Source organism: Limulus polyphemus, unplaced genomic scaffold (genome assembly GCF_000517525.1).
Source record: "Limulus polyphemus unplaced genomic scaffold, Limulus_polyphemus-2.1.2 Scaffold2701, whole genome shotgun sequence".
NCBI classification, from domain to species: Eukaryota; Metazoa; Arthropoda; class Merostomata; order Xiphosura; family Limulidae; genus Limulus; species Limulus polyphemus.
In genome coordinates, this window is record NW_013668311.1 from 124,149 (window position 1) to 149,668 (window position 25,520).

The 25,520-nt window shown below is 32.0% G+C and overlaps 1 protein-coding gene across 1 annotated transcript in view; it reads right to left on the bottom strand.

Moving 5' to 3' along the window:
- Positions 1 to 25,520, bottom strand: part of LOC106467672 — a 64,849-nt gene that overhangs the window by 34,347 nt on the left and 4,982 nt on the right. Inside the window, exons 2-3 of the mRNA XM_013928044.2 lie at positions 7,193 to 7,336; positions 6,222 to 6,358 (exon numbers count right to left, since the gene is read on the bottom strand). Coding sequence (XP_013783498.2) covers positions 6,222 to 6,358; positions 7,193 to 7,336 — 281 coding nt within the window. The remainder of the gene's footprint in view (positions 1 to 6,221; positions 6,359 to 7,192; positions 7,337 to 25,520) is intronic.

A 25,520-nucleotide genomic window follows, 5' to 3' on the forward strand; every position in this document is an offset into this window, starting at 1 on the left:
AGTAAATACTAGAGCATTCGCCAAAGTACGGGATAGTTCTAGAAAGTAGAGAGCGTGAGAATCACATGATCTCGATGACGCAACAGTATTGTACATTTTGTATGTACAAATGTCACAAGCTCATCTTTCTAAATAGTGAATTGTATTTTTATTATTTTATTTAGATCTGCAAATTTAAATGCAAAAGAAAAAAATCACATCTTTCAGTTTAATAGGCTAAAACTAACTCACTTATAAAAACCTTACACTTGCAACATTATAAATCTTAACCCTAACATTCATGAATCAACATTTTTCCTAAAAACATTTATTTTGAGTTAATACTGCAATATCATGATTAACATAAATTGATAAAAGATCTAGCATGATTTTCGTTGCTATATAAAAATCATAGTCATGTACGTGCCATGCAGTTCTTTTCAAAAGCAAGATTTTTAACCCTATTGTATCAACACCATTTTGAAATTCCTTTCCACTCATGTTACTGAGTTACATTCAAAATTTTATTAAACCACTTTGCTATCCATTTATGTCAATGAAATTAGCATTATAATGCATGTTATAATTTTAATTTGTATATTATCTAAGTTTTAATTACTTTGTTTCTAAAGAAATATTAAAAAAAATAATTCAACTGTAGTTTACTTGTAATGTGATCCACTCACTATGATAACTCAATTATTACAGGGGCTATCTTGAAACACAGGTGCTTAGTCCTGTACACGAGTGTCTAAATGGTAATGTATGTCTATTTGAATTTTTGACATAAGATACAAAGTATTGCGGCTTCATTCACTAGAAAAGGAATAAATTCTGCCAACCCTTGACAATTGAAATTCCCACCTTGTATACTTTGCCAAGAGATTTCACACTTATAACCTACCACGATGATGTTTTGTCATAAATCATAAAAGATAAAGAATTGGAAAGGAAAATAAAACATCAAAAATAGGGTATAAGTGAAAAAGTAAAAAACGTGAAACTATGCATATAATCAAATGAAGACATTTCAAGATTATTCAGTGATGAGTTAAAAGGTATGTACATTATTTGTATTTCTTAATTTTAAACATTTCATTGCAATGTATGCTGATGATAACATGTAAGGTTAGTGATATTGTAGACAAAATGGAAAATAAAATACAAACGTCTGAAAACTGTAAGATACAAAACATTTTATTTTTATACTTCATATAAACTATTCAGAGTACAATTGCAAATAACTACATGAAATAACAAATTTTTATTAAGAATAGTACAAAAAATAAAAATTAAATATTTTATTATTCTCAAACTAAATACCTTTTGAAAAGTTCTTGTCAAATTTCAAACAATTTCACCCACTAGTTGGATTTTTGGAAAAACATTTCGCGAGAGCTACGTCACCTACTGATTATGTAAGTAGGTCATTATGATAGGGATAAGACATATAACAAATCACTGTGGCCCTAAACTAAATACAATCTCAAACTAAAATGTCAATTTTCATAATAAGCACAACCAATTTTAATTTTTTAAAATACAGCACACAAAATTTCATCATGTGCTTTGATTATTATACTATGATTTTCCAAATGTGAAATACAGTGCAATAAATGAGGTGGAACCAACATTGGTACCTTACAAGTAGGATTGGTTAAAAATTTTAAAACTGAAATTGAGCTAACACAGAGATTGTTTTATGAAAAAAAAAAGTAGAATTAGGTTAAATTCCGATCATGGATGCAAAACTAGTGCTAAAGTGCAAGGGAAATTTTAAAATAAACTTTGAAAGAAAATGATTTAGCCTTAGAGTGCACTTATTTACAGTCTAAAACATTTTGAAATATTTTAAGTTTGTCTTTAAACCTCATTAAATAAAACAACTTAGAACAAACAATTTAATATTATGTTACTATTTAAAAATAAAATCTGAATTTCCAATAAATTCTTTTTTTTTTAATCTTAGGTGTGATTTTGCCCTCAGAGCAAGACAAAATGGACATAGTAGTCAAAGGGCTAAACAATAAAATACTCCCTCTTTAAAATAAATACTAACTATGGTTAACAGCCTTGAATTTCTGTTTAAGGCATAAATACATAAAAATTAATAATTTGGTGAAGTTAATTTTCTTTAAATTTACATATAAGAATAATGAATATATTATTAAAAAAACCTCTGCTAAACATCATATATGCAAGAAAATTAATAATAATTTTAACTTCAAAAACTACCTGTGACAAAGAAGCTGAAGCTGTTGTACTTGTGTCCAGTTTCTGATCATCTGTTAGATCCCTGGCCCAATAATGGGTATGAACTATTTCAAGAACTTGGAAAACACTGGCCATCCCACCAAGACCATTATTGGCATATGTTTGATCAAGCCCTGCTACTATGGCCAACAGGAGCTTCAACATACCTCTCCACACTGCTCGAGAAACACACTGAAAAAGGTAAAGAAATAAAATAATCATAATTTCATTTGTTAATATTAGCCATGAATGACATCAAACATTTAGATGTTATACAAAAATAAAACTGCTCATAAACAACTAAAATATTTAATGAAATAACCATCTCACCCTGTTGCCTAAGTTGAGACATCAAGTAACAAATTCATTCAGAGGATTGGTGTAACAAACCAAGACAAATGGAATAATACGAAATTTGTTTTAATATTGTTGTCTCATCTTTGAAAAATGAAAGTTTTATTTCACATTCTGGTTGCAGTGTTAAATCAAGATTTAGGTTAGTTGCTACTTATTTAGTAAAATTAGCCAAGTGGTTTTCTATCTGGTTAGCCAGTTCTGTGTTTCAATACAAGGCAGTGGTAAAATAAAATCATTAAAACTAAAAGCATAGATTTAAAACATAATTCTGCCAGAGCTTAAATTAGGCTACAGTAATATGAAAGTATTTATCCATCTAACATACATTTTTATACTTCCTTTAGACACATCTATTTGAGTTCACTTAAATAAGTTAAAATGTATTATATGCCTCTTACAGTGATTTTTTTTATAAAATAATAGATATTTCAAAGTAACCCAGTAACTAGACTTTTTTGTATACTAAAGTAATTTTATCTGAATAACAAGATGAAACAGTGGTACAAGCAAAATAAAGTAAAAATATTTTTCATCTGTAATATGAACTTCAAATTTTGATAACCAATTATCATCACACTGTTTCCTCAAAGTAGATATAAAGTTAATTCTGCTGCTATTCTTAGCAAAAATGTACAGGCTTTCCAATACCCAATCTCAGTGGTTTTGCACAGATGTCCCAGAAGAGGCATCTGTGGAAATCCACAAATTTTTCACGTGCCTGTTAATCTGAGTTAAGTACAGATCTTTTTAAATATATTTCACAGTGTAAATATTTAAGCAAATTGCATAAAACTTACTACAAATTACAAAAGGTATTTAATTTTTGGCTTTAAGAATTTCAGATAATTTTATTAGTATTTCTGTCATTTTTTTAGGTTGTGAAGTTTCCAAAAATTTAGTTGTAAAACACTGTTTTGAAAAAAACATTAGAAATAATTCTTTATAATTTTCAGTTTGATTGATATACATTAACATATGTCTTTGTATTTTAACTTGCCATATTCTGGCAATAAATTTCAAAAAACACAGTAAAAACTAAAACGTTTGTTGGTAACCTAGGATAACCTTTCAAAATGAAATGCCCATTACCCTTTCCCAATGGGCTCAGTATAACATACACGAGTTCGTATACACGTTTGCACACATTAAGTATTTATACTATAACTTTTAATTAAGTATGTGCATCTTCACAAAATTTGGTATACCTTCAGTAAACCTTACAAGTCTTTTGTACACAAAAAATCAAATTTTTTAATGATGTATTTTTACTAAAGATTTGTTTGTGAATATATTGAGTCTGTTTCATTACTAGTCCAAGTGGAAGTGATTTTCATGTTATGACTAAAAATACTATTCTTCATCCCAAAAATATTAAATTTCTTTTGTGTAATCCATAAAACCTCCTAACTACATTTCAACCATTTGTTTTCAGTAAAACTATATCTTATCAGCTATTTAATGATATACTTGAGTCTTCGGCCTGTAGACAAATCCCGAAAGTATGATGAAAAGATAAGTTGTAAAATTAGAAATAAAAGGAGCAGCTGTGCCTTTTTTTGTTATTATTGGTCACGAAGTTTCAAAGTACTTCTCTTATGTGTTTGAACTGCTAAACATTTCAAATATATTTTCTGTGTTTATTTTACTGTCAACAACTAAAGTAGAACCACTATTGAAAATAAACCAATAAATTGCCACTTGTGTAAGTAGAATGTTTACGTGACACCACTGTAATACAATACTCCTGAAAGCAACAAAGCAAGTGCAAAAAAATAGTCAATTCGACCCCTGCTCTGAGAACAGGATGTCTAATGTTTCGGATTATATATGCTAAAATGTTTTCTTGGAAAATTTAGAGTAATCACACTGCACTTAGAATCAGTGAAAACATTTATGCTGACAAAAGGATGTGTAATTTATCGGCTCATACATGTATCCTACAGTGTTCACAACAAGACTTTTCAAGAGTAACAACACTGGACTTTGAACCTGTCAAAACATTTATAATGTGGTTTGGTGCCGATATAATAAACATTATAATTCTTTGAATATTGGTAATCCTATAGGGGTGTTTGGAATTTAGCAGCATACGTATACAAATATGTTATTTGAGCCCATGATTATAAAATCCTCTTTCCCATTTCAGCACTTATTTGTCAACCAATAAAAACTCTAGTTTCAGTACTACTTATGACACTCGTTTAGTTTTGCAAGCTATATAAATCTAGTCTTCTTTGGAAAACATTCTTACTTTTGCAGTTAAAGTGTAGTTCAGAAGTTCCCTTACAGTTGTGAAACACCTCGAGTTATTACTGACTCTTACCTTGAAGTAAGTAATAATCATTTGTAATATATAAATATATACATACAGAAGATACAGAATCAAATACAAAGTACAAATCTAACTGTATTACCAATACTTTGCAAAATGCACTGATATTTCAGCTACCATACATTACATGTATACGTATATATTTATTCATAAATGAAAATTACACAGAGAAACAATGATTTCTAGTACTTATGAGAAATGACAGTGATAGGAAACTATTTTGTCGTTGCGTGCCTTTAGTGCTAAGCCTCGTATATTTTTTCAAGTGGTGGAGGGTGAAAAAATATAATTTTTGTAGGCTTCAAATATATATTTCAGAATATCACATTACTCAACTTGTACACCCAAGACATCTCTAACTTGCTTGGGTTTATAAATAAAGTATACATGTGTCAACATATTTATCTTTGTTCAGAGCAACAACTTGGTCATCACCATTAAACAGTCTTGGTAAAATTATTATTTTCTCTTTTATGCTCTTTACAAACAACTATCAGAATCATGTAAAGCGCAACTTGTCCTTTCTTAAGAAAAATAGGTGGAACTAAACAAGAGGTTTGGAGAGAATGGAACAGGAGGAGGTGCCACTCTAGTTGATTTGCTATATACATTGATTTCTCAGCAAATCGATGTGGTGGGAGGTTCTAATTTTATATTCTATCTTGCCAGTATCTAAAATACATGTTTCTAATTCATAAACCATCATAGACGTAAAAAAATACAAACTGAGCAACAAGATATGTGACACACACAATTCAATGTTTAGCTTTATTTTATTTATATTTTCTTTTGAATTATGAAATCAAAATATACATATTAAAATTTGAAATATAAGCTACTTTTGATGTCAATTTCATTAATATATAGTAAGAATAAAGTTACTTAATAAAGCTATGAAAATAAATTGGTAAAAGACTGTGATATGCGCAGTTAGACCAACCAATTGTGAAAGGGTTAAACAAGTTAGTGTTGTAATTCCACTACACATAGAGCAGTTTAATGTGGTACTGGTACTGAGGTCTGTGTGTGGTTTTTCAAAGTGCCTTGATATTTGATTCAATATTCTACAACTATTCAATCACAGCTCTTCTAACGTTTGACAATCTTCACCTTGCACGCTGACAATTTTATGAGCAAGAACTAATACAAGAAGTGTTAAAACTTCCTCTTTCACTTTTCACCTATACAAAATATTTTTTGAGATGTACTCGTACTCATTTCAATATTTGTAATTAGAAAGTTACTGACAACAAGAAGTAAAAAATTCAAAAATTACAAAGTAAAATTCTAAGTGTCTTACCTTAATTCTGCTGCTTGAGCTCTTATTTCTGCTAATTCATGTAAACGTTTCAGCTCTTTCTCTCGTTTTCTGTCTTCTTTGTGAGACTTGCCAACTACATTTCTTCCAAATTCTCGCTGTTTTAACTCTTTCAAACGCTAGAATAAAAAATAAAACGAACACTAATTTCAATTCCAACAATTTATAATTTAACAATCCTTCCCCACGATTTAGGATAGCATATATTTCATATTCTAACTTCTAAATGATCAGACTTTGTTGAAGCGAAACATTTGTCTGTAACAAAATCATATCAAGAACATCAATGTTTATAAAATTACACGATTCAATCTGAGAGAGTTTGGTACATCTTTCAGTAAATTCAAATCTTGCTTTTTTTTTTACATGTATCAATACAAAGAGTATTTAATACAACAAATGGATTATACAAGTATAATAAAAAAAAAAATTTTTATAAAGACAAGTTGGGAACAATATATACATAACCTAGCTAGCTATAGTAATATAGAAAGTTTTAATGCTACAAAAGTACGGAAACAAGTCAAAACTACAAAAATTGTGTTTCTTACAACTTAAAACATTTTATCCCTACTTTGGCAAATCACTGTATCTATGGTACTCTGAGCCCAAACAAAACTAGTAGTCTCATGAATGTTTGTAAAATACTATGGCCAATATGCAATCATTTTTTTCACAGGTTCAAAATACAGATATATGCTACTATTAAACTAAATATGCCAAACCAAAAAACATATTCTGTTACTCGCACAGATGGAATATCCCAAGACTTCTAATAAGTTTTTTATTGTAGTCTTAACATAAATGGTAACATTCAGCTCAGTTTGTTTATTAATCAGAACATGTTTTTTCAAGAACAAAATGTTATTAGCTTCCTCTTTTTGAACCAAATTGCTTGATTAGCTGTAGATTAAATTATAAAATTTCCACTTGAATAACACTAAATTCTTTACCTGTTTGTGGGCATGGTCGTAGGAATTGATGTGATTATCAAATTCCTGGTGTTTGTAGTATTGTTTATCACATAAATCACAGTAAAAGTTTGCTTTCAAACTAGCCAGTGCTTCCTGTACTGCTTTTTCCTTTTCTTGATTTGCCTAGTTACAAAAAATAAAAGAAAGAGAAAAAGGTGAAATAGTTATAGATTAAACAATAACTTTATAATTATGAAAGATTACTTTATTGCTTAAGTTTCATCTTTGAGGTTTTAATGCTTTTATAAAATACAAGTTAGTTTTATGTTGGAAACAATAGGCTAAAAAATCACACTACTGATACCTTATAAATCAGATATTGGTAAAAATTGCAGTGTGAGAGTGCAAGCATTAAGGTAACATGTATGAAGTCTATGAGTAATAATGCAACATTTAAATGATAGTAATTTTATACATATATGTGTAGTATATAAATATAACAGAAAATGATGATAATAGCTTAAACTGACAGAGAACATTCCATCCCCAATAATTACAATACTGTATGAAATATTTTCATCAAAATATTTACTTCAATATCAAAACTGCATGAATTTATTGTTGTTCATTTAATTAAACAATACTTAAGACTTTTTGTTAATCTCAAAGTGACAACAATACTGTAATTTATATTTTGCAAAGTTTATTCATTTGACTTATCAAAATATCAACTTCATTTGAACAAAGACTAACATAGAATAATATTCTACTTGAGAAGACAACCAAGGGAGAGAATCTCATCCAGGCTACACTTGTTTTTGACAAAAACAAATGGCCAGATTCCATGGCTGATCAGAGGAATTATAATGGTACAAATGTATGCAGGATTTTTAACTATTTTGGTGTTCTTCTTGGGTCAGTGTGTTAAACTCATGAGTACTAGAAGAATGGAGGGTTGCTAAAGTTCTCATCTTTAAGCATCTAATGCATCACTCATACCAAAATCTTCAATCAACCAGTATATGAAGAAAGGTACTCCAACTTACTCTACCTTGTTCAAATAATGAACTAATGTATCTGTTGTTTCTGAGAAAAGCTTCAGATGTCTTAACAGAATCATAACTGACCTGAGAAACTCACCCAACATTTCTAAATTTGACAAGTTGATAAGACTATCACTGATGGTACCTGAATTTTAGAACTCTGACCCTGAAACAGTCCCAGGTCATTGGCTAACTAGTTAGTTCCCAATAATGTAGAAGAACCAAGTTTTAAGAGCTTTATGTTTGATGAACAAAGCAACTGTACCAAACTTTCCTTTTGATTTACTGACAATACATATCTGGTTTATTAGGCACATGTATGACAAGGAAGAAAGCTTATACAAACATGCAATCATGTGATAAAGTCCTGTAAATGTTAGGTGGAGATGCTTTTCAGACTTGGTCCTTTCAAAGTTTTTGCTAGTAGATCAGATCATTTTACTTACAGACACTAACAACACTTATCAGTGATATTTTTCTACAATTTCAAGCACTGCTATGTGAACCAAGTCAATAATGCTAATGAAAGATCTTTAAGTTAGTTTCATTAGCTGATAATTTCCTGGTGGATAGATTATGTTGATTGAATGAACCTTCTTATGGAATACTTGGAAAAAAACATAACCACAAGTAGGAAAACTGTCTGAAAAGAAAATATTCTATAATGGTTCAAAAATATCTGAAGGTTGTCACATATTTATATATAGTTGATGATTTTAAGATTCTAGAAATCATTATATATAACACCAACCTTCTAAAATGCTCATATTTAGAACTTAATGGTTTAAATTAAAGAAAATTACGAAAGCCTCAGAAAAAGTTACAACTATGAACTGAAGCAAGAAAAAAGTCAAATAAAATATTTCATAGTAATGTAAAATTATATGAATGGTGTTTTGTCTTTAAGTTACAACAGTGATCATAATATATTTATATAAGAATTGAAATGAATGATAAATGTAAAATTATGACAGATGAAGATAAAACTTTCAGAAATGGTATGGTTATACATTAGAAAAAAAGTACCGCTTTAGAAACAGGAAGCCGCTAACATGAATATGATAGAGGTAAAAAAGGAGGATCATTATAGTCATTGAAACACAGTGTCAATTTAACTGATAAGAAACAAAAATGAAATGTCACAAATAGATACAAAAACAAAAGTACTATTGAGAAGAAAATTTTTTATCAATTTTTTTTTGAGTGGGTTGCAAAAAAACTATTCTCAGAATATATTTGAAACGTCGGAGGGTGTTGGGGGTTTACAGTAATTCACCTTAGAGCTACACAAGTTATTTTGGAGTAACTGTTGTTGTCTGTCAACTCATATAAAACATGACCAACATAGTACATTCCTAAGTAAATAATAAGGCATGAAATATACTATTCAGTGTAAATAACTGGAAAATCCCAAATTGCCTTTATACTAAGTTCATTACCACAAGTTACTTATTACATAAGCTGTTCATATGGTAGTAAGAGATGTACTTATTATTAATTAATATTTGTTTATTGACCATAAAACTGATTACTCAGAATCAACCAATATTATATAAATAGTCAACCAATTATCCCAAGAGTGGGAGTACAGCTAAGTAGTCAAGATGAGTGAGTCCAAAATTTGTAACAGTTTATATTTTAATAACTGCACTTACAAATGCAAACCAAATATGTATATAAATCCTACAGATACAAACACATTATTCATAAAAAGGTTTTAATTGTACAAAAAAAGTGCAAACATAAATTTAAAGCACCCCCCCCCCAAAAAAAAAGCAACAAAAACAGGCTACCTGCAAAATCCATCTGTTTTTATTGCCTTCAAACTAAAATAAAAAGACCACTTGGAATTTAAGTGCAAATACATTTAGGAGCAAAGACACAATGCATTTCTTTATGCACAGAGTCATGGATGTTTGGAACGAACTGCCTAACAATATTACTCAAGGATCCATCCCTCAAGAAACAGGTTAACAAGTTTCTTCGATCAACAACCAAATGAGCAAGATGGATCAAATGGCCTCCTCTAATTTGTAGCCTTTATGTTCTTATTTGTTATTCTTAATCCAGTTCATAACTGATGTTACCCATAGCTTTTTGGACTTTGTTGAACTGACTGGTAACTTCCCAGAACTCTGAGAAGGAAACATTGTTATTCAGACTTGTTCCAAACATTAACATTTTCTGACATTGAAGATGTATTTCCAATAGATACACACCTTTAATCATATCTAGCTTCCTCATTCAGTGCTACTTGCCCTCTATATGCAAAGTTTTGCTTATCACTAGCCTTGAGACTCTCACTTAATTTCACGTTTCCAAATTATATTGCTGCACTGTTGTATGCAAATGAGCATGCGACAACCCTCCATCAATAACAGTACGACACTATCTCCTCAGAAAAATGGCTTCCTCTACACTGATTGTTCAAATCCTTACTTTGAGATTAGAAAAGAAAAATAGGATGCACCAGAAGTGGGGAGAAAGGGTGGAAAGTTTGAGAAGAGGTTAGTATTTATCAGAAATACATTTTCAGTATTGGAAAATGTTAACTTCCGATGCGATACATAACCTTCTCTTATATCTAGCTTGAATCCCATGTTGAAGTGGTGGAGAAACCAGTGTAAAATTGTATGCATATGAGCTTCCTTTGGGAAGTACCCAAAGAGAATCCATGGAATGCTCTATACCTTGGAGCAGTAACGGGCACATTCCTGGAAGACCACATCTAATCTGTACCAGGGTATACTCTACACACAGAGAGGAAGGGAAGAGTCAAAAGGACAAGCAGAAGATATAAACACATTCCAAAACCTGCATCAGGCTTTCGGAAGTGCTACAAATGTAGTGGGGCTAAAGCATGACAGACTGTACATGGTGGGTCAACTCCAGTCCAAAACCACGCAGCACTAGGAATATGGCTTCTAGACCACAACAGGAGGAAGGTCCTTACCATCTTCACTTCAAGCTCAGTGAAGCAGAATGGAAAAGTAGCATCCACCCTAAAACTGAGTGAGGATTTATGATGGCTGGTCCTTATGCCAATCCAACACTAGGCTACCTGGAAATCCAACTTCCAAGTAACAATAGGATAAGGGAAAGCTGGTCAGAAGGGTGAACTGTACTACAAGGAGTGGTGAGTGGCAAGGAAAAGTGGGATGAAAGCATGGTGGGGAGTCTGGAGGTGTACATCACCATAAGACAGTGCAACCAGTGACCACAAAAAAGCAGACCAGTACTATGTCTAAACAAGGAATGGAGGAAGCAGAAATCTTCTACCTGCTTTACTCATGTTAGTCCAAGAGTGGGTGCATTCTGGATTAAGCTTGGTTTATGAAAATAAGCACTATGAGGACACCTTCAATGGTCTTGTGGAACACCCCATCTCATGAGAGAGTGTTATATTGAACCAGAACTGCCCCAAACAGTACACATTCTGATTAAGTATACCTTGGCAGGCAATAGTGCAAGTGAGTGGAATCCTGTTGGGGACTAGAGGGCTCTGTAAAAGGAGGGTAAGAAAAAAGAAAGATCCAACCAGTGATAGATGGTATGATGTGTAAAAAAATAACAACCAGAGGCAGTCCATACCTCACTGACAAATAAATGGCTAGATGATAGAAGTTTGTGTGACAAAGATGTGAGGAGCCGTCCAAATGCCATCATGAACATTTTTTTCCAATATGCAATGAAAGCGAGCAGCCAATGAGTGAGTAGGTGACGAATTTGGAGGAAGGAAAGCTAGAAATGCTGACATGTTTTTCGATCCAATGAAGAATACACTACATAAATAAGAGAGAGTAACAGGAAAAAAGATCATGAGTGGATGAAGGATTCAATGAAAGGAAGAGACAGGATAGGAACCACGTAAAGAAGAACTGTGGGCCAAATAACAACAAACCACATGAACAGGACAAAACAGGCAAGGGAATAAAGATGAGAATGGAAGGAAAAGATACATGGGGGAATGTACTATTATGCTATACACCGCAGACATTTTAGGGAGAAAAGCATGATCCAGATAGAGAAGGATATAGGAAAGATAGAATAGAATGTGAGAAGAAAATATTTCATACACATCAACATACTGATGACCACAGGTGAGGAGGAGGAAGAAATAAGTTTTCAGAAACAGATAAGAAATAGAAAGTTAAAGAGTCAAAGGGAGCTAGGGTGAGGACATAAAGAACGACACTAAGGACTCAGTCAGGTAGGTTAGAAGAATGGGGTAGGCTGGGGAGGAGAAAACCCAAAATAATGGGAACTTGGAAAGTAGTTGAGAGATCCACCTAATAACCAGCAATAGTCGATACAGAACAGCCCTAGTCGAAAAGCCATGTGAAGTACGCAGATACATGGGGAAGGGAAGGATGAGAAGGACTGATGCCAAGACTAGAAGGAAGAAGGTTACATGTCAAGAGATTCCTCAGCATCCTGCAAGGGACTGGACAAATCTCATGCATGAAGCCAGTGTGATGACACAGCTAGATCGAACAAAGAAGTATGAGGCTGAAGAAGAAGGGAGTGGTGAGTGGAAGAGGAATGGAGAAAGTCAGAAGGCTTGGAAAAGGAATCCACGATTAAGTCGGCCAATAGGGCATCACCAAAAGGACCCAATAAAGAGTGTCCAGATGAGGAAAACAACTCAAGGGAGGAGACAAATAGGGGGAAAGTATGAAGAAAGTCATCAGACCATTCCTGACTGAATGCATTCTCCCTCAGGACCAATGTACAAGGAACAGGAGATCCAAATAGGGAAAGCTTAATATTAATGTAAGTGGCAAAGCCATAGAAAAACACAAGTATTGAGGGACCTCTCCAGAAAAAGGATCCCAAGAGAAGTTCCACTGATCCTTTAGAATCCACAGTAAAAGATGCATGTGAGCACAATCCAAGGAAGCCCAAATCCCCAACAGATGGTGACCCTCTCATGCATCGAGGAAAAGTGAACGGAGCTATGGAAACTAAACTTTCCATGGCCTGCAAATGCAGTGGACAAGGCTGTGCTCTGCTGAAACAAGAAGTGAAAAACACACCCAAAATGAACCAGACTGCATGGAAGATGAGACTTCTCCAGCTTGACTAGCCAACTTAGATAAGCCACCTCCCAAATAAGAAAAATATGGTCAGAGGAGTCTTATTTTGATGGAGGTAAAAAAGCCATATGTCCATATAATTGTGGAATCTCAGTTCCAAACTGTGAATGTGATTATCTAAGGCATGCACTACATTACATAAGAAATGTATGGGGCTGATGCTAGAAGAGCTCCAAACTGATAAATTTGACCATGATGTACAGACTGAGGATAAAGTCTCGATTCTGAGGAGATGGGAATATGAAAATAAGCATTAGAGATCTTGAACTTGGTCATCCAGAGCCCCCAGAGAGAAAAGAACCATCATAAGGTGTGAAAACTCGTGACAGTAAACTGCGGAAGATCGAGAAACTGATGGAAAGGGAAAAGAACAATGACCAGATGCCAATCCTGGAGTACTGGGGAATAACAAACAGGTGAAAATAAAATCCTGGAGAAGGGTGAGAAACTATTTTGAAAGCATTGACCAAAAAGTCTTACACTGCCTTGGGAGATAGGTTCCCCTAGGGGAGTGAAAGGAATGAGAACAGGAGAAAAATGGGGAGGAGAGGAAAAATGAAGGGTAAAAAGGGTAGATCCCATGTATAGAACTGTAGCCACCAATGGTCAGTTACAAAAGAAACCCACATATCCATAAATTATGCCAAAAAGTTTCAGAAGATAGTTATTGGCAAGGCTGTTGGTGCTGACACCTACAGATACTGAAAAAGCAGATGGGAGAAATGGAATGAGTTGGAAAAAATGGGAGTGGAAAGGAGTTGGGAGATAGCAACTGGAAGAAAAGGAGCTTGGGAAAGACAGAATACAATGGTAGTTAAAGCTGTGTGGCCTCAGCCCATGACTACAAAAAATTAGGTACCTCACCAAAATTCCACTGGCGGAGAAAAAAAGCCAGACAAAGGTCCCTGATAAAAGGAGATAAATGTACTTGGTCAAGAAGGGCATCCGTCCCCAACAAATCTCAGCAACAGAATAACCAAGGAGTAGGGAAAAGGCCAAGGAAGAAGAATTTACCAATACAAAAAAAGGAAGGAATGAGTGTATGCCATAAATTACCCTAACTGTTTCCTAAAGGAGATAGATGGAAGATAGAAAAAGTGAAAGGGGTTGTAAGGGTAAGGTGAGAAAGATTAACAAAGTACAATGGATCAGAATCCCATGCCTGAAGAGATTCCACAGTTTGGAAGTCCAAAAAAAGGTTTTCAGCTCGATTGTGAGGCAAGGCATACATGTAAACCAGTCAAGGTCAAAGAGACATATTGGTGCCCGAGTGAAGTTGAAAAAAACATTTTTCAGCAGGCACTCAGATATCAGGAGAAGGAAGAATCAAAATATTCTGAAGAAGGGAAAATAAAAAATAAATAACAAATAGTAGAGTGTGAAAGAGGGCAACATACCTAAAAAGAGAAGTTGTAAGAGAATGCAGAATGTTAAGGTAGATCCATGTCTGCACTGGAAGAATTGTTTGCAAACTTAGGTAGCAGAAAAAGACTTCCTAAAATCCATATCCTCACCAATGGGAATTGTAGAAGGAAAAAAAGTCCATGTCAAGGCCTGAAAAAAGCACAGGCAGCATGCAAGACTACACCACCTTCAGCACAATAACTGTCATGTCCCATGACAAAACAAAAAAGCACCCAACACCATTATGGTAGTCTGCCTAGAGTAAACAAAGTCCAGATGATCAACATTAGATTATGTGAAAATGACCATTTCTGTGTAATTCATGTTGTGGAAAATAACAGCCACAGTTTGCAATGGTAGAATTGTTTGAAAAAAAAAAGAATTCCATAGCAGTTGGTTTTGTAGATACTTCAACCAAACATTGATTTTGAGAAATCTTATGCAAGAGAAAAAAAGATGACTTAACACACAAATGCCAAATTGAGAAATGATGATTGAACAATCAGTACAGTGTCATACTGGTGAAGGGTTGTTGCATGCAACAATGCAGTAATATCACATGGAAACATGAGATTTGGTGGGATCCTCATGGCAGCACTGAATCAGGAAAGATGGATGTGAGAAAAGGTTACATATCATAACAAAATTGCAGCGGTACCTGACAGTGGACTTAACTTAAGCGATATTCTTCTCCTGCATGTTATTATCAATTTTGTTCTGGACTTCAGTACAGAAGCCTTGTTTCTTTAATAGCTTCTTGCCAATTTTTATCAACTGTTTATCACTTGCATTCTTGCTTTTGAAGTGGTCTGAATTTTTCTTTTCTTTTCATTGGACTTGTAGACATTGTGGCTCAGCACCTGGAAGGATTTGTTTACTTGGTGTTGAAAGTAATTTGAGTAATTCTTCTCTTATATGGTGATTACGAATCTTTCACATGGTGATTATGAATAACATTTTTTCATTGCTTCCATAATTAAGACAATGGTTATAAACAATATAAAAACATTGTCCCTCAATGTCTGTTTTTCATACCAATTGTCCAAACTACTTACTTAATGAATATCTTTCTTGGCATTACAGCATTATTTTTTACAAAATCATCAATGAGGGCCGTGTCATCTCTGCATTTTAAGAAAACTGGCTAGACAAAACATGCATCATACAGCCATGCAGTCAACGATAGTGTGGATATGAAAGAGGGTAACAAATAAGAATTAACAGAAATGATGTTTGTCACCTAGTTGTGTATTATAAAACTACAAACTATATTATATTGTTTTTATGCATTGAAATATAAGGAATGTCCTTCTTAATTTTTCATGGTTCCCAAAAAATTTCTTAGATGGAAAATCATCTGAATACAGAAAAGTCCCATCTCTGTTATCAACAAAAGTAAATTTCAGGATTTTTATTTCTTGCATTACCATCCCACAGATCTTGATGGTCAAACACTAATTATGTAGAACATCTTAGAATTTTCTACATTTAGTTCACTCCTTAAACTTAATATGTAATAATTAAAAATCAAGTTAAAATACACCTCAATAAGCTCTCAAATGGATGTTGTTACGCAAAAGTGACCTGAGCCACAAATAAAATATTTAAGGAAGTGACCAAAACATTTCACTTTCTTTTAAAACATCAGTGATGAATATCAGATATATGTTCTAATTTTAATTCAAAATGATAAAAACCTTATAACCCAAGCACTTTCAAAAAAGTGGACCTTTTTTCTATAATGCAAAAACAGATGGTATGCCAGTGTTAGAAAATGCTAGACAGTAATTTTGGATCTGAGAAAGTTGAATAAGGGAAAACATATTGCTCAGAATGTATTACTTTCTTTCACAGATAATTGTTTTAACTTTATTTTGTGCCAAATCACCAATTTATTAGGTCCATGGAGGATGGAATTTATGAAATTATATGTGAATGGGTTGTCATGTTTCTGGTTGTATCTTAAGTTGTCACAACAAATGTAAATATAAGGATTATGGAACATGTAGAAAAATGACTACAATTGCAATGTAAATTGTCTCAAGACAATTTTGTAGTGATTAGGATATAACAGTAAAAATTAAAAATGTTATTGTCCAATACCAAATAACTGTCTGACTATTAAAAACTATTAACTAGTAATTGGATGATTTTCACATCAGCACATATCCAACTGCTACAAATCTTGCTTGGCTTAATACATGAACAGGTATATAACAGCTTATAAGTGAATACTAAATATAAGACTTTTGTTTTCTGGCTCAACATTTTATTGGAAGCTCCACTGAACATTGCCATGTTGGTACATGTCTTAAAGGACAGTATTATGGTGTTAACTATAACTCTACATTGATCTATGAAAACAAGGTTTTGAATGAGGTTGAAAATATGTAAACAGAAACTATTTCTTGATATGTAACCCAAAATATTAAGAAATACAGAAAATGAGAATTTGAAAAAACATAGCACTGAATAAAACAAAACATCTAAGAGCCAATAAACCAGACACAAATTAACGGTTATACACAGTCCACACTGAACATAATGTAATCCCATTCTTCTAATAGTATTAGGCCATGCTTAATAGCATGTTTTTCATCACAGCTTGTGAGAAAAGGTCAAATGTTTTGGCAAGCAGGTAAAACAATACAAATTTGGTTCCAAAGCACCAGCAACTTCAAACTGTATTTATTTTTACTCAAGAAAAACTACTGGCACAATTAAGCAAATCAGATTATATTTTACTATTTAAAAAAAGGTTTGTGATGGGGAAGCTGTCTGAAAATAAAACAATTTATACCATAATATATCTTGATATATTTCCATTTCTGTCTTCTATATTTAAGTATAAATAGTCATCATATTTAATACTTAGATAGTGAGTATTTAATTCTTTATCGTTCCAAATTGTTAGTACAGAAGATATACTTTCTACTTTTAAAAGGTTTTTTCAATTTTAAATTATTAGGCTGTGGAGTACCTTCAAGATATATGCTATTATTACTTTGTGTAAAACCATCAGTGAGTTCTATACAATTATTACTCAAATCAAGTAATACTACTTCTTAAACTATGTTTACTTATATGACATATAAAATAACAATTATTACAAAATCTTAAATTCAATGACATCAGCTTCCTGGTTATTTCCACGGTCTTTCATCCTGTTATACACAAGGGTAAGATTTTACATTTCATTCATTATCTTAATGTCTTTCTCAATTAACTTATTAATCAGGTAAAAATATTTGGAATTTGTCCTAGTTGTCTTTCATTAACACAGCTATAATTTTATCACCAAAATGAGTTTTAATTACTTTAGATTAAGAAACAGGCAAATCATCTCCTGGGTTTAGTTCACTCGGTTTAAGAATTTCAGTGTATTGCAGTGTTCCAATAGCATTACCTTTTTCTTTTAATACTTCCATTTACATAGGAGAAAAAATAACACCATGCTAAAATATTAATACCATTTGGTAATATATACTTTTTGTCATCATTCGATCTTAATGGTTCCTTGTTAACTTGAGTAGAATACATTTCATGTTTTTTACTTATTATTAGATTCACAGTTATATATATTTCTTTTTAATTAAATAAACATTCTTTACATTCATTATATATATAATTCTATTTTCAACAGCACACTTTTAAACTTACAAATTTTATCCCTCTTGTACTTTTAACATGTTTGCTGCCTTGTGTCCCATGGGTGGGTCACACCAGACTTTTAGTTATAGACCATGTGGCACACCAGTGGGACACATATTATAAGTAGCTTCAATTGGCTAATTAAACATAGTATAGTTACCCAAATAGATATTAGACAACTGGGTTTAGTAAACAAATAAAAGTGTGGTTGGCACTATGGTAGAAATTATTAACACTCTCGCAGCAAACATGTTAATGCATACAGCTTAGACCTAAGCTCCACAAATCCAGTTATTAATGGCTGGAGACGGCTGGAGTTATTATTTTTCCATTGCTCTCGACTTTCATTTACCAAAGACGCTTTTCTCTACTAACAGCCCATAATCAGAATTATCCATTGGATAGTCTAACTATGAAATAAAATAATAGTTTATTTTATAGTATTATAAAGTTTATCTGTTTTTATCTCACAAATATATAAAAATCAGCATCTTGGTATAATAATTTTATGTCACTGCCATACACTGGTTTCATGATTCCATAGTAGAAATTGTACCTCAAGGATCTAGAATCTTCATATAAACACAAATCAGTTTATTGAACATTATTATTATTTTTTCATATGAATAGTGGCTAACATTTCTGGAAATATTACTTTCTCCTTGAAGTTTTTTTCAGCTACTAATCTTTCAACCTTGATTGCATCAGAACAAAATTTTTTACCAACTTGTTTTCTAATATTTTCCATAGTCTTTCCAAATAAAGAATTATTTAACAAGCTGTAAAAATATTTTTCAAAATCACTGGTGGCTTAGGTTCTAATCTGTATATTTTAGTCATTATCGTTCTTATGCTAATCATACTGTTTGAACTCTAACTCTGTGAATTTTATTTAGCTTCTTTCTTAAAGAAAAATGTTGTTTAAGATTTCTCTAGTGAAGCACATAACTTTTATCATATAAAGTTGTCTTTGATTTTATATTTTTTTCTGCTATTCTGTTCTCTGGTGCTAGAGTAGTATCTGAATGAGTCATGTAGTTCTTTCGGATAGTCCAAATCTACTAATAAAATATACCTGTTTAAAATCATCACGTATTTTCATTATATCAATATTTGCATCACTCCATTTATATTTTCCATACGCTGAACATTGACTCATTTCCCATCCATATAGATTATTAGTAACTAGATAATCTAAGTAAACATATTCTTTATTACAATCCTAATTTTTCATGTATTTATTAGTTGCTTTGCTCAGTGATGGAAATGGCTTTTAAGAAGAAGGTACACACTTGGGAAAAACAAGCATGCACACACACATCTATCTATATATCTTTGACTTGTTCTATTCAAAGGGAAGAGGTATAGCACATATATCTGTTAGATTAAACATTCTAATACATTAGACATGAAAGTACATTAAATAAATGTAAATTGTTTACAAATTTATTGAGAATAATAACGTACAATTGACAATTTTACATATATACTGTACATATATATTTATTAGACTGATTATAGAATATCCCATAAACATTTATAATCTGAATTTTCTTCTGTTGCCCCCATTTTTCTCACGCTGTTTCTTCAGCACGCCTATTGCCACTAAGAAGCCATGTCTTCACATATTCTTCGGGGTTGAATTTTGAGAAAGAAGATCCCACTAACTTGATAAAGAGGAGGGTTAAAAGATGATCAATTTGATGTTGTGCACATTGTGGCAACATACATGAATTAATTCCACTAAAGCTTCTTTCACATTCTGCTGTTGACACATTAATTGTACCTACCGCCATCAGCAGCTGCTGAAGATGTGCAGAAACTATCTTATCTTACGATTCCTTAAATTCTCTGTAGATTCTAATACATAGCCAAAATATTCTGCCATTTCTTTGATATCATTATCCCCAAATGTAACATCTGATTCTTCCAGAATATTGTTAATATCTAAAAATTTTTGACTGGTTAATCAACTTTTTACATTTGTCATTAGAAGGTCGTACATTCAAACAGCCTAGACTTCATATTATTGATCAAACTACTCAAAAACTGTTGCCTACATTTCACGGGTACTTTACGAACACTCAAATTTATCTTGTTGCCTTCTGCACCTCAGTATAAAATTTACCTGTCTTCTCTATATGGCATTCAAGAACCTTGATAGTGTGGTTGATTTCTTTGTGCACTTTACTTTTTTCAGCTCCTTGTACTTTGCGCTCTCTGCACTAGGTCTTGAAGCATCACAGCTTGCACTTCCAAAATGCTTTACAGTTCGGTAAGACGAAACAACCCATCTGACACTGAAAACATGACCAATTTCAAACAGTTGACAGTGAAGAGCCTCAGCACATGCTATTAATTCATCTTGATTTTTAAGAGACCTGCGATATAGAGAATACAATTCATCACAAAATATCCATAAATGATTTGAACCTGCTACTTCATCTACAACATCACCTGCACTAAGTTCAAGCCTGTGACTGGCACAGTGCCATACAGTTGCATTTGGAAAGTCATCAATAGATTTGCAACTCCTGATTTTCGTCCTAACATTACTGATGCTCCATCAGTTACAAGTGACATCACATTTTCTTTTAGGTACTGCATTGAAAAACCACCTCTTTGTAATCAACTTAGAAGACCTTCGTATACAGAATTTGCATTTGCACCAAGTTTCATATGTTCTAACTCTAAGTCAAAATAGAATGATATTGGATGAGAATATTCACCAACTGCAGCTCTCAAGCAGACAACTAAAACAGTTTTGCCATTAGAAGTAGTTGAATCATCAATCATAACAGATTTTGGATTGTTTTGAAATTGTAGGCAAGTGTTACTTCACATTAAACAACACAACGTGCATGTTCACAACCTATAATCACAACTCACAAGGATTTACAAAGGATTGTAAATGATGATGGAGTATTGCTAGCCAGGATGGAAATGATTTCACTGTGAGGGAGAGGTGGGCATAGTGTGAACCGTGCGATGGTAATCACTATCATTATATGGGTAAAATACAATACAATACTCACAGCTTAGGGTTGATAACTTGAGGTTGATGAATATAGGCAGTAGATTACTAGTCTCTCCACCAACACTGTATCCACTAACCTCACTAATGCACAAGTCATGCCATCATACTTGCCCGCTAAAAGCGAAAAGCTCTGATTGGCTGCATGACCTGATACTCCCCAGTTGGGAGATTGGACGCATCGTGATTGGCTAGGGCAATGCTGGGAAGATACTTGACTCATGAGCTGGATAAAGGGCATCTGATGAACGACTCAATTAGTACAAATATTGAACTTAATAAATTGGAAATAAACTGAGAAGTAGGTACACGCCACGTACCCCATTTCCATCATCGGCTTTGCTATATCTATTAGAACACAGATAAATCTCCATGACTACCTTTCTCAAGCATTAAGATCATATCATATTCAGCTAATAATCCTAATTAAACATCAATCATTTTTAACATTGTATCCCATGACAGACCAGGTGCTGTGTACTACCAGGAAAATATCTAATTTATGTTTTCAAAAAAAACTCTGCTGAAGTTTTTGAAAACATCAGCTAATATATTTTGTATCTTAAACTCTTCCCAAACATTTTGAGCATGTTTGTAGTCATCTTGCAACATACTACATTCATTAAATACACTGTAAAATGTTTCTTTCAGTGGTAATTGTGTTTCATTGCATTTAACAAATGAATCCACACAGTCATAGGGACAGACTCATTTTTTATCTTTTGGGAAATACTGCATTTTTGAAATGCTCTTTCTTAAGGTTACTTGAAAGTTTATCTAAACTACTAGCCATGAACTTAAATTAATTTATGAATCTTAATTTCAGGTTACTGATTTGTTTACTAAATGAAATACATTTTCATTCGTAGTTTTGGATTAAATCAATCCAGACCTAATTCTTTGATAAACCAATGACTATCATATCTACTCATATTATGAATAAACAATGGTATAAATGAAGGTTTTTCTATACAATAGACTGCAACATTCATGTACAGATCTGCTATATTTTCCGGTTAAGTGATCGTGGTCATGAATTTTCTTTTCAACATCTGTTGGTTTTTCTCCATATTTCTTATAATAGAACTTATGATTACCTTATCACAGGTATGACAAATATCATTATTTCTAAATTTTTCTTTTTCTTCACTAGATAAATCATCTACTTTCTTATTAACATTACATAACTTTTCTATTACTTCAACTTCTCCATTAAGCCTTTACATAAATTCATTTTGGACATTTCATCTTCTGTAAACTACAGGATTTTTATGATGTCCATGTTCTTGATAAGGATTTGTAAAACTATCAAATGGTCTGGATTGCAGGTATCAATCTTTCTTGTTAAGCATAAAAAACTCTTAATGAATTATTCATATTCTTAAATTTTATAACCGAGCCCTATATGGGCATTTAATCTTCACAACTCCTTTGTCTTACAATATTCTTCTTCTTTTAAAAACCAGAATAAAACTCCTGCAGACATCTATCACACACACATGCATTTTGGATTTATGTTTTATTATTTGACTTCTAATTAATTTATTTATATCTTATTTATATTAAGTTATACTTAAACAATAAATAATACATTCCTCATCATAACTGCAGACATTTACTGATACATATTTATCTTCTTTTCAAATTTTGGAATATTATTTATAGCAATAGGGAATTAATTCCACTAAGTGCTTCTTTGATATTATTCAGTTGTTCTGGTTTATCATATTTAACAGCTCATCATGTATTGAGATTTCATCCATCTTCTGGATGCAAATGGATGTTGTTATACAAAAGTGACCTGAGCCACAAATAATATATTTAAGGAAGTGACCAAAACATATTACTTTCTTTTGAAACATCAGTGATGAATACCAGATATATGTTCTAATTTTAATTCAAAATTATAAAAACCCTATAACCCAAGCACTTTCAAAAGGTGGAACTTTTTTCTCCAGAAGCAAACTGGATTTCTATTTTCCCCCTGAATAATAAAGGTCCAGCTTTCAAAAGCAATCCAGTTATAGGGTTTTTATTGTTTTATATTAAGACTTATTGAACCTACGTGTTTTTCTGACATCATGGATTCTAATTTTAACTAATGGAGATTACTGTTATGTATTAGGACAAAGCATTTTCATATCAGTAAACTATTAAAAAAAAATGACAATTAATGGCTTATGTCATTTTTTGCTTAACCTTACAGACACAGGGCATAATCCAATGAGCATAGTTTATATGAAGAATTATACAGTGTAACAATATTTATGATAACTCCGAGCTTTCTTAATGTATCTTCATAACAATTAGTAAGATTTTATAAAACATTTTAAGTATTTAAAACACAAAGAATGAGATTATTTTAATTAAAAATTTGTTATTTTTGTAATCTAGTTATTTGCACTCAAACTCTGAATATTTCGAGTATTATCACCAATGTATTGTGCAATGAAATGTATAAAATCAAAAATAGAAAAAAAAATGTACATACCTTTTAATTTTTCGTTAAATAATCTTGAAAATTATTTTTCTGTTATATTCTTAATTGTAAGTTTTCACCTCTGAGAAGTATGAAATTTAATGTAAATTACTTATTATAATGTTGTCATCTCTCAGGCAAAGCATTCAATTTTATTTGGTTACAGAGCCATAAAGCAGAAAATCAAACACCGTTTTCTGCATCTACCTGTCACATCCTCTCTTTCACAAATTGCCAATAGTTCCTACTGATGTTTAATAATTTATTATTTATAACCAATAAAAAGCCAAAGTTTCAATCTATCAAATGATGTATTATATTATTTTCTGTATAGAAAATTGTCTATTTCGCTTGCAGTTCCAACGTTATTCCCACAGAAAACACATCATGGAGCTTAGCTGATTTTTTAATGGCTCTTGTCACATAGTTAGAAAGTCAGAGAAATTGTGATAGTTAAAGGACATTGTCTATTTTTTGCATGCTATAATTCTGTTTTTTTTGTTCATTATTTAATTAAATACAAAATTATTTAGTACAGTAATACCATCAGTATATAAAAAAAGTAGGGTTATGTTTCATCAACAGTCGCCAGCAAAAAACAAAGAAAGTCCAGGTAACTACTTTATTTCTTGTTTTTCATGTGTATTCTTTATTTATTGTTATAAAAGTAACTAAAATGTAAAAATTAAAAACTTTTTAGGTTAGATTAGGTAATATAAATAATAATAATTTTTTTTTAATGAGGTATGCTAGCAAGAAATTAGTGAGTAGCCTGTGCTTTATGTAATTCGATAGGGTAACATGAGCTACATGTTCATCAAATGATTTGCAACTTGTGTGATGGGAATACAAGTTAGACAAGGTTTAAAGGACAATAAAACAATAACATTTAAGCAGAAACAGATGTATACTGTTATGAGTTTAAAACTATTTAGGATAAACAAATGTAGTTTCATGTTACAGTTTGAAGTCATTTTAGGAAGAAAGAAAGGGTAATTTAGATTTATTTCTTAATCTTTTATGGTAGTTACGAGGTTTGTCAAATTCACCAACCTTGTAGAGTTAGGATGAAGAATATAAGAGATAAAATATAGTTTTACAGAAAAAAAAAAACGTTTGAAATTGACTTAGGGGTTTTTGAGAGATTACACAAATGAAATCTGAGATTTTTCTGATGAAGAAAAGTATTTTCATCTTAACATGAAAATCGCTCTGCACTTGGAGCAGTCAACACTTTGACTCCATACATTCATGGAAAATCTTTTAGTTAAATACTTCATTAAAAATTATGATTTTTTGTCTACAAATTACTTAATGATTACTCAAAGCTTGCAAAACTTCACAAAAATATTCGAAACATATTAGAAGTTATATATGAATTACATATTGGTAAAACACTAATTGAAGAAACTGAATTATCCTGTCTTACTCATCATGTACAATTACAGCATGAGCAAAGCATCTAATACATTATTATATACTGATACCTCAGAAACTCCAAGTAAATAGACTTTAACATCTGATGGCAATGGAGGAACAACACTTAGTAGTGAGGATGGCAAGGATGAAATTAATAAAATGATATCAACATTTAAATGTAATGCTTCATAAAATTAAGGTTTATCCAAAAGATGGATTCTAACAACAACAACAAAACAAA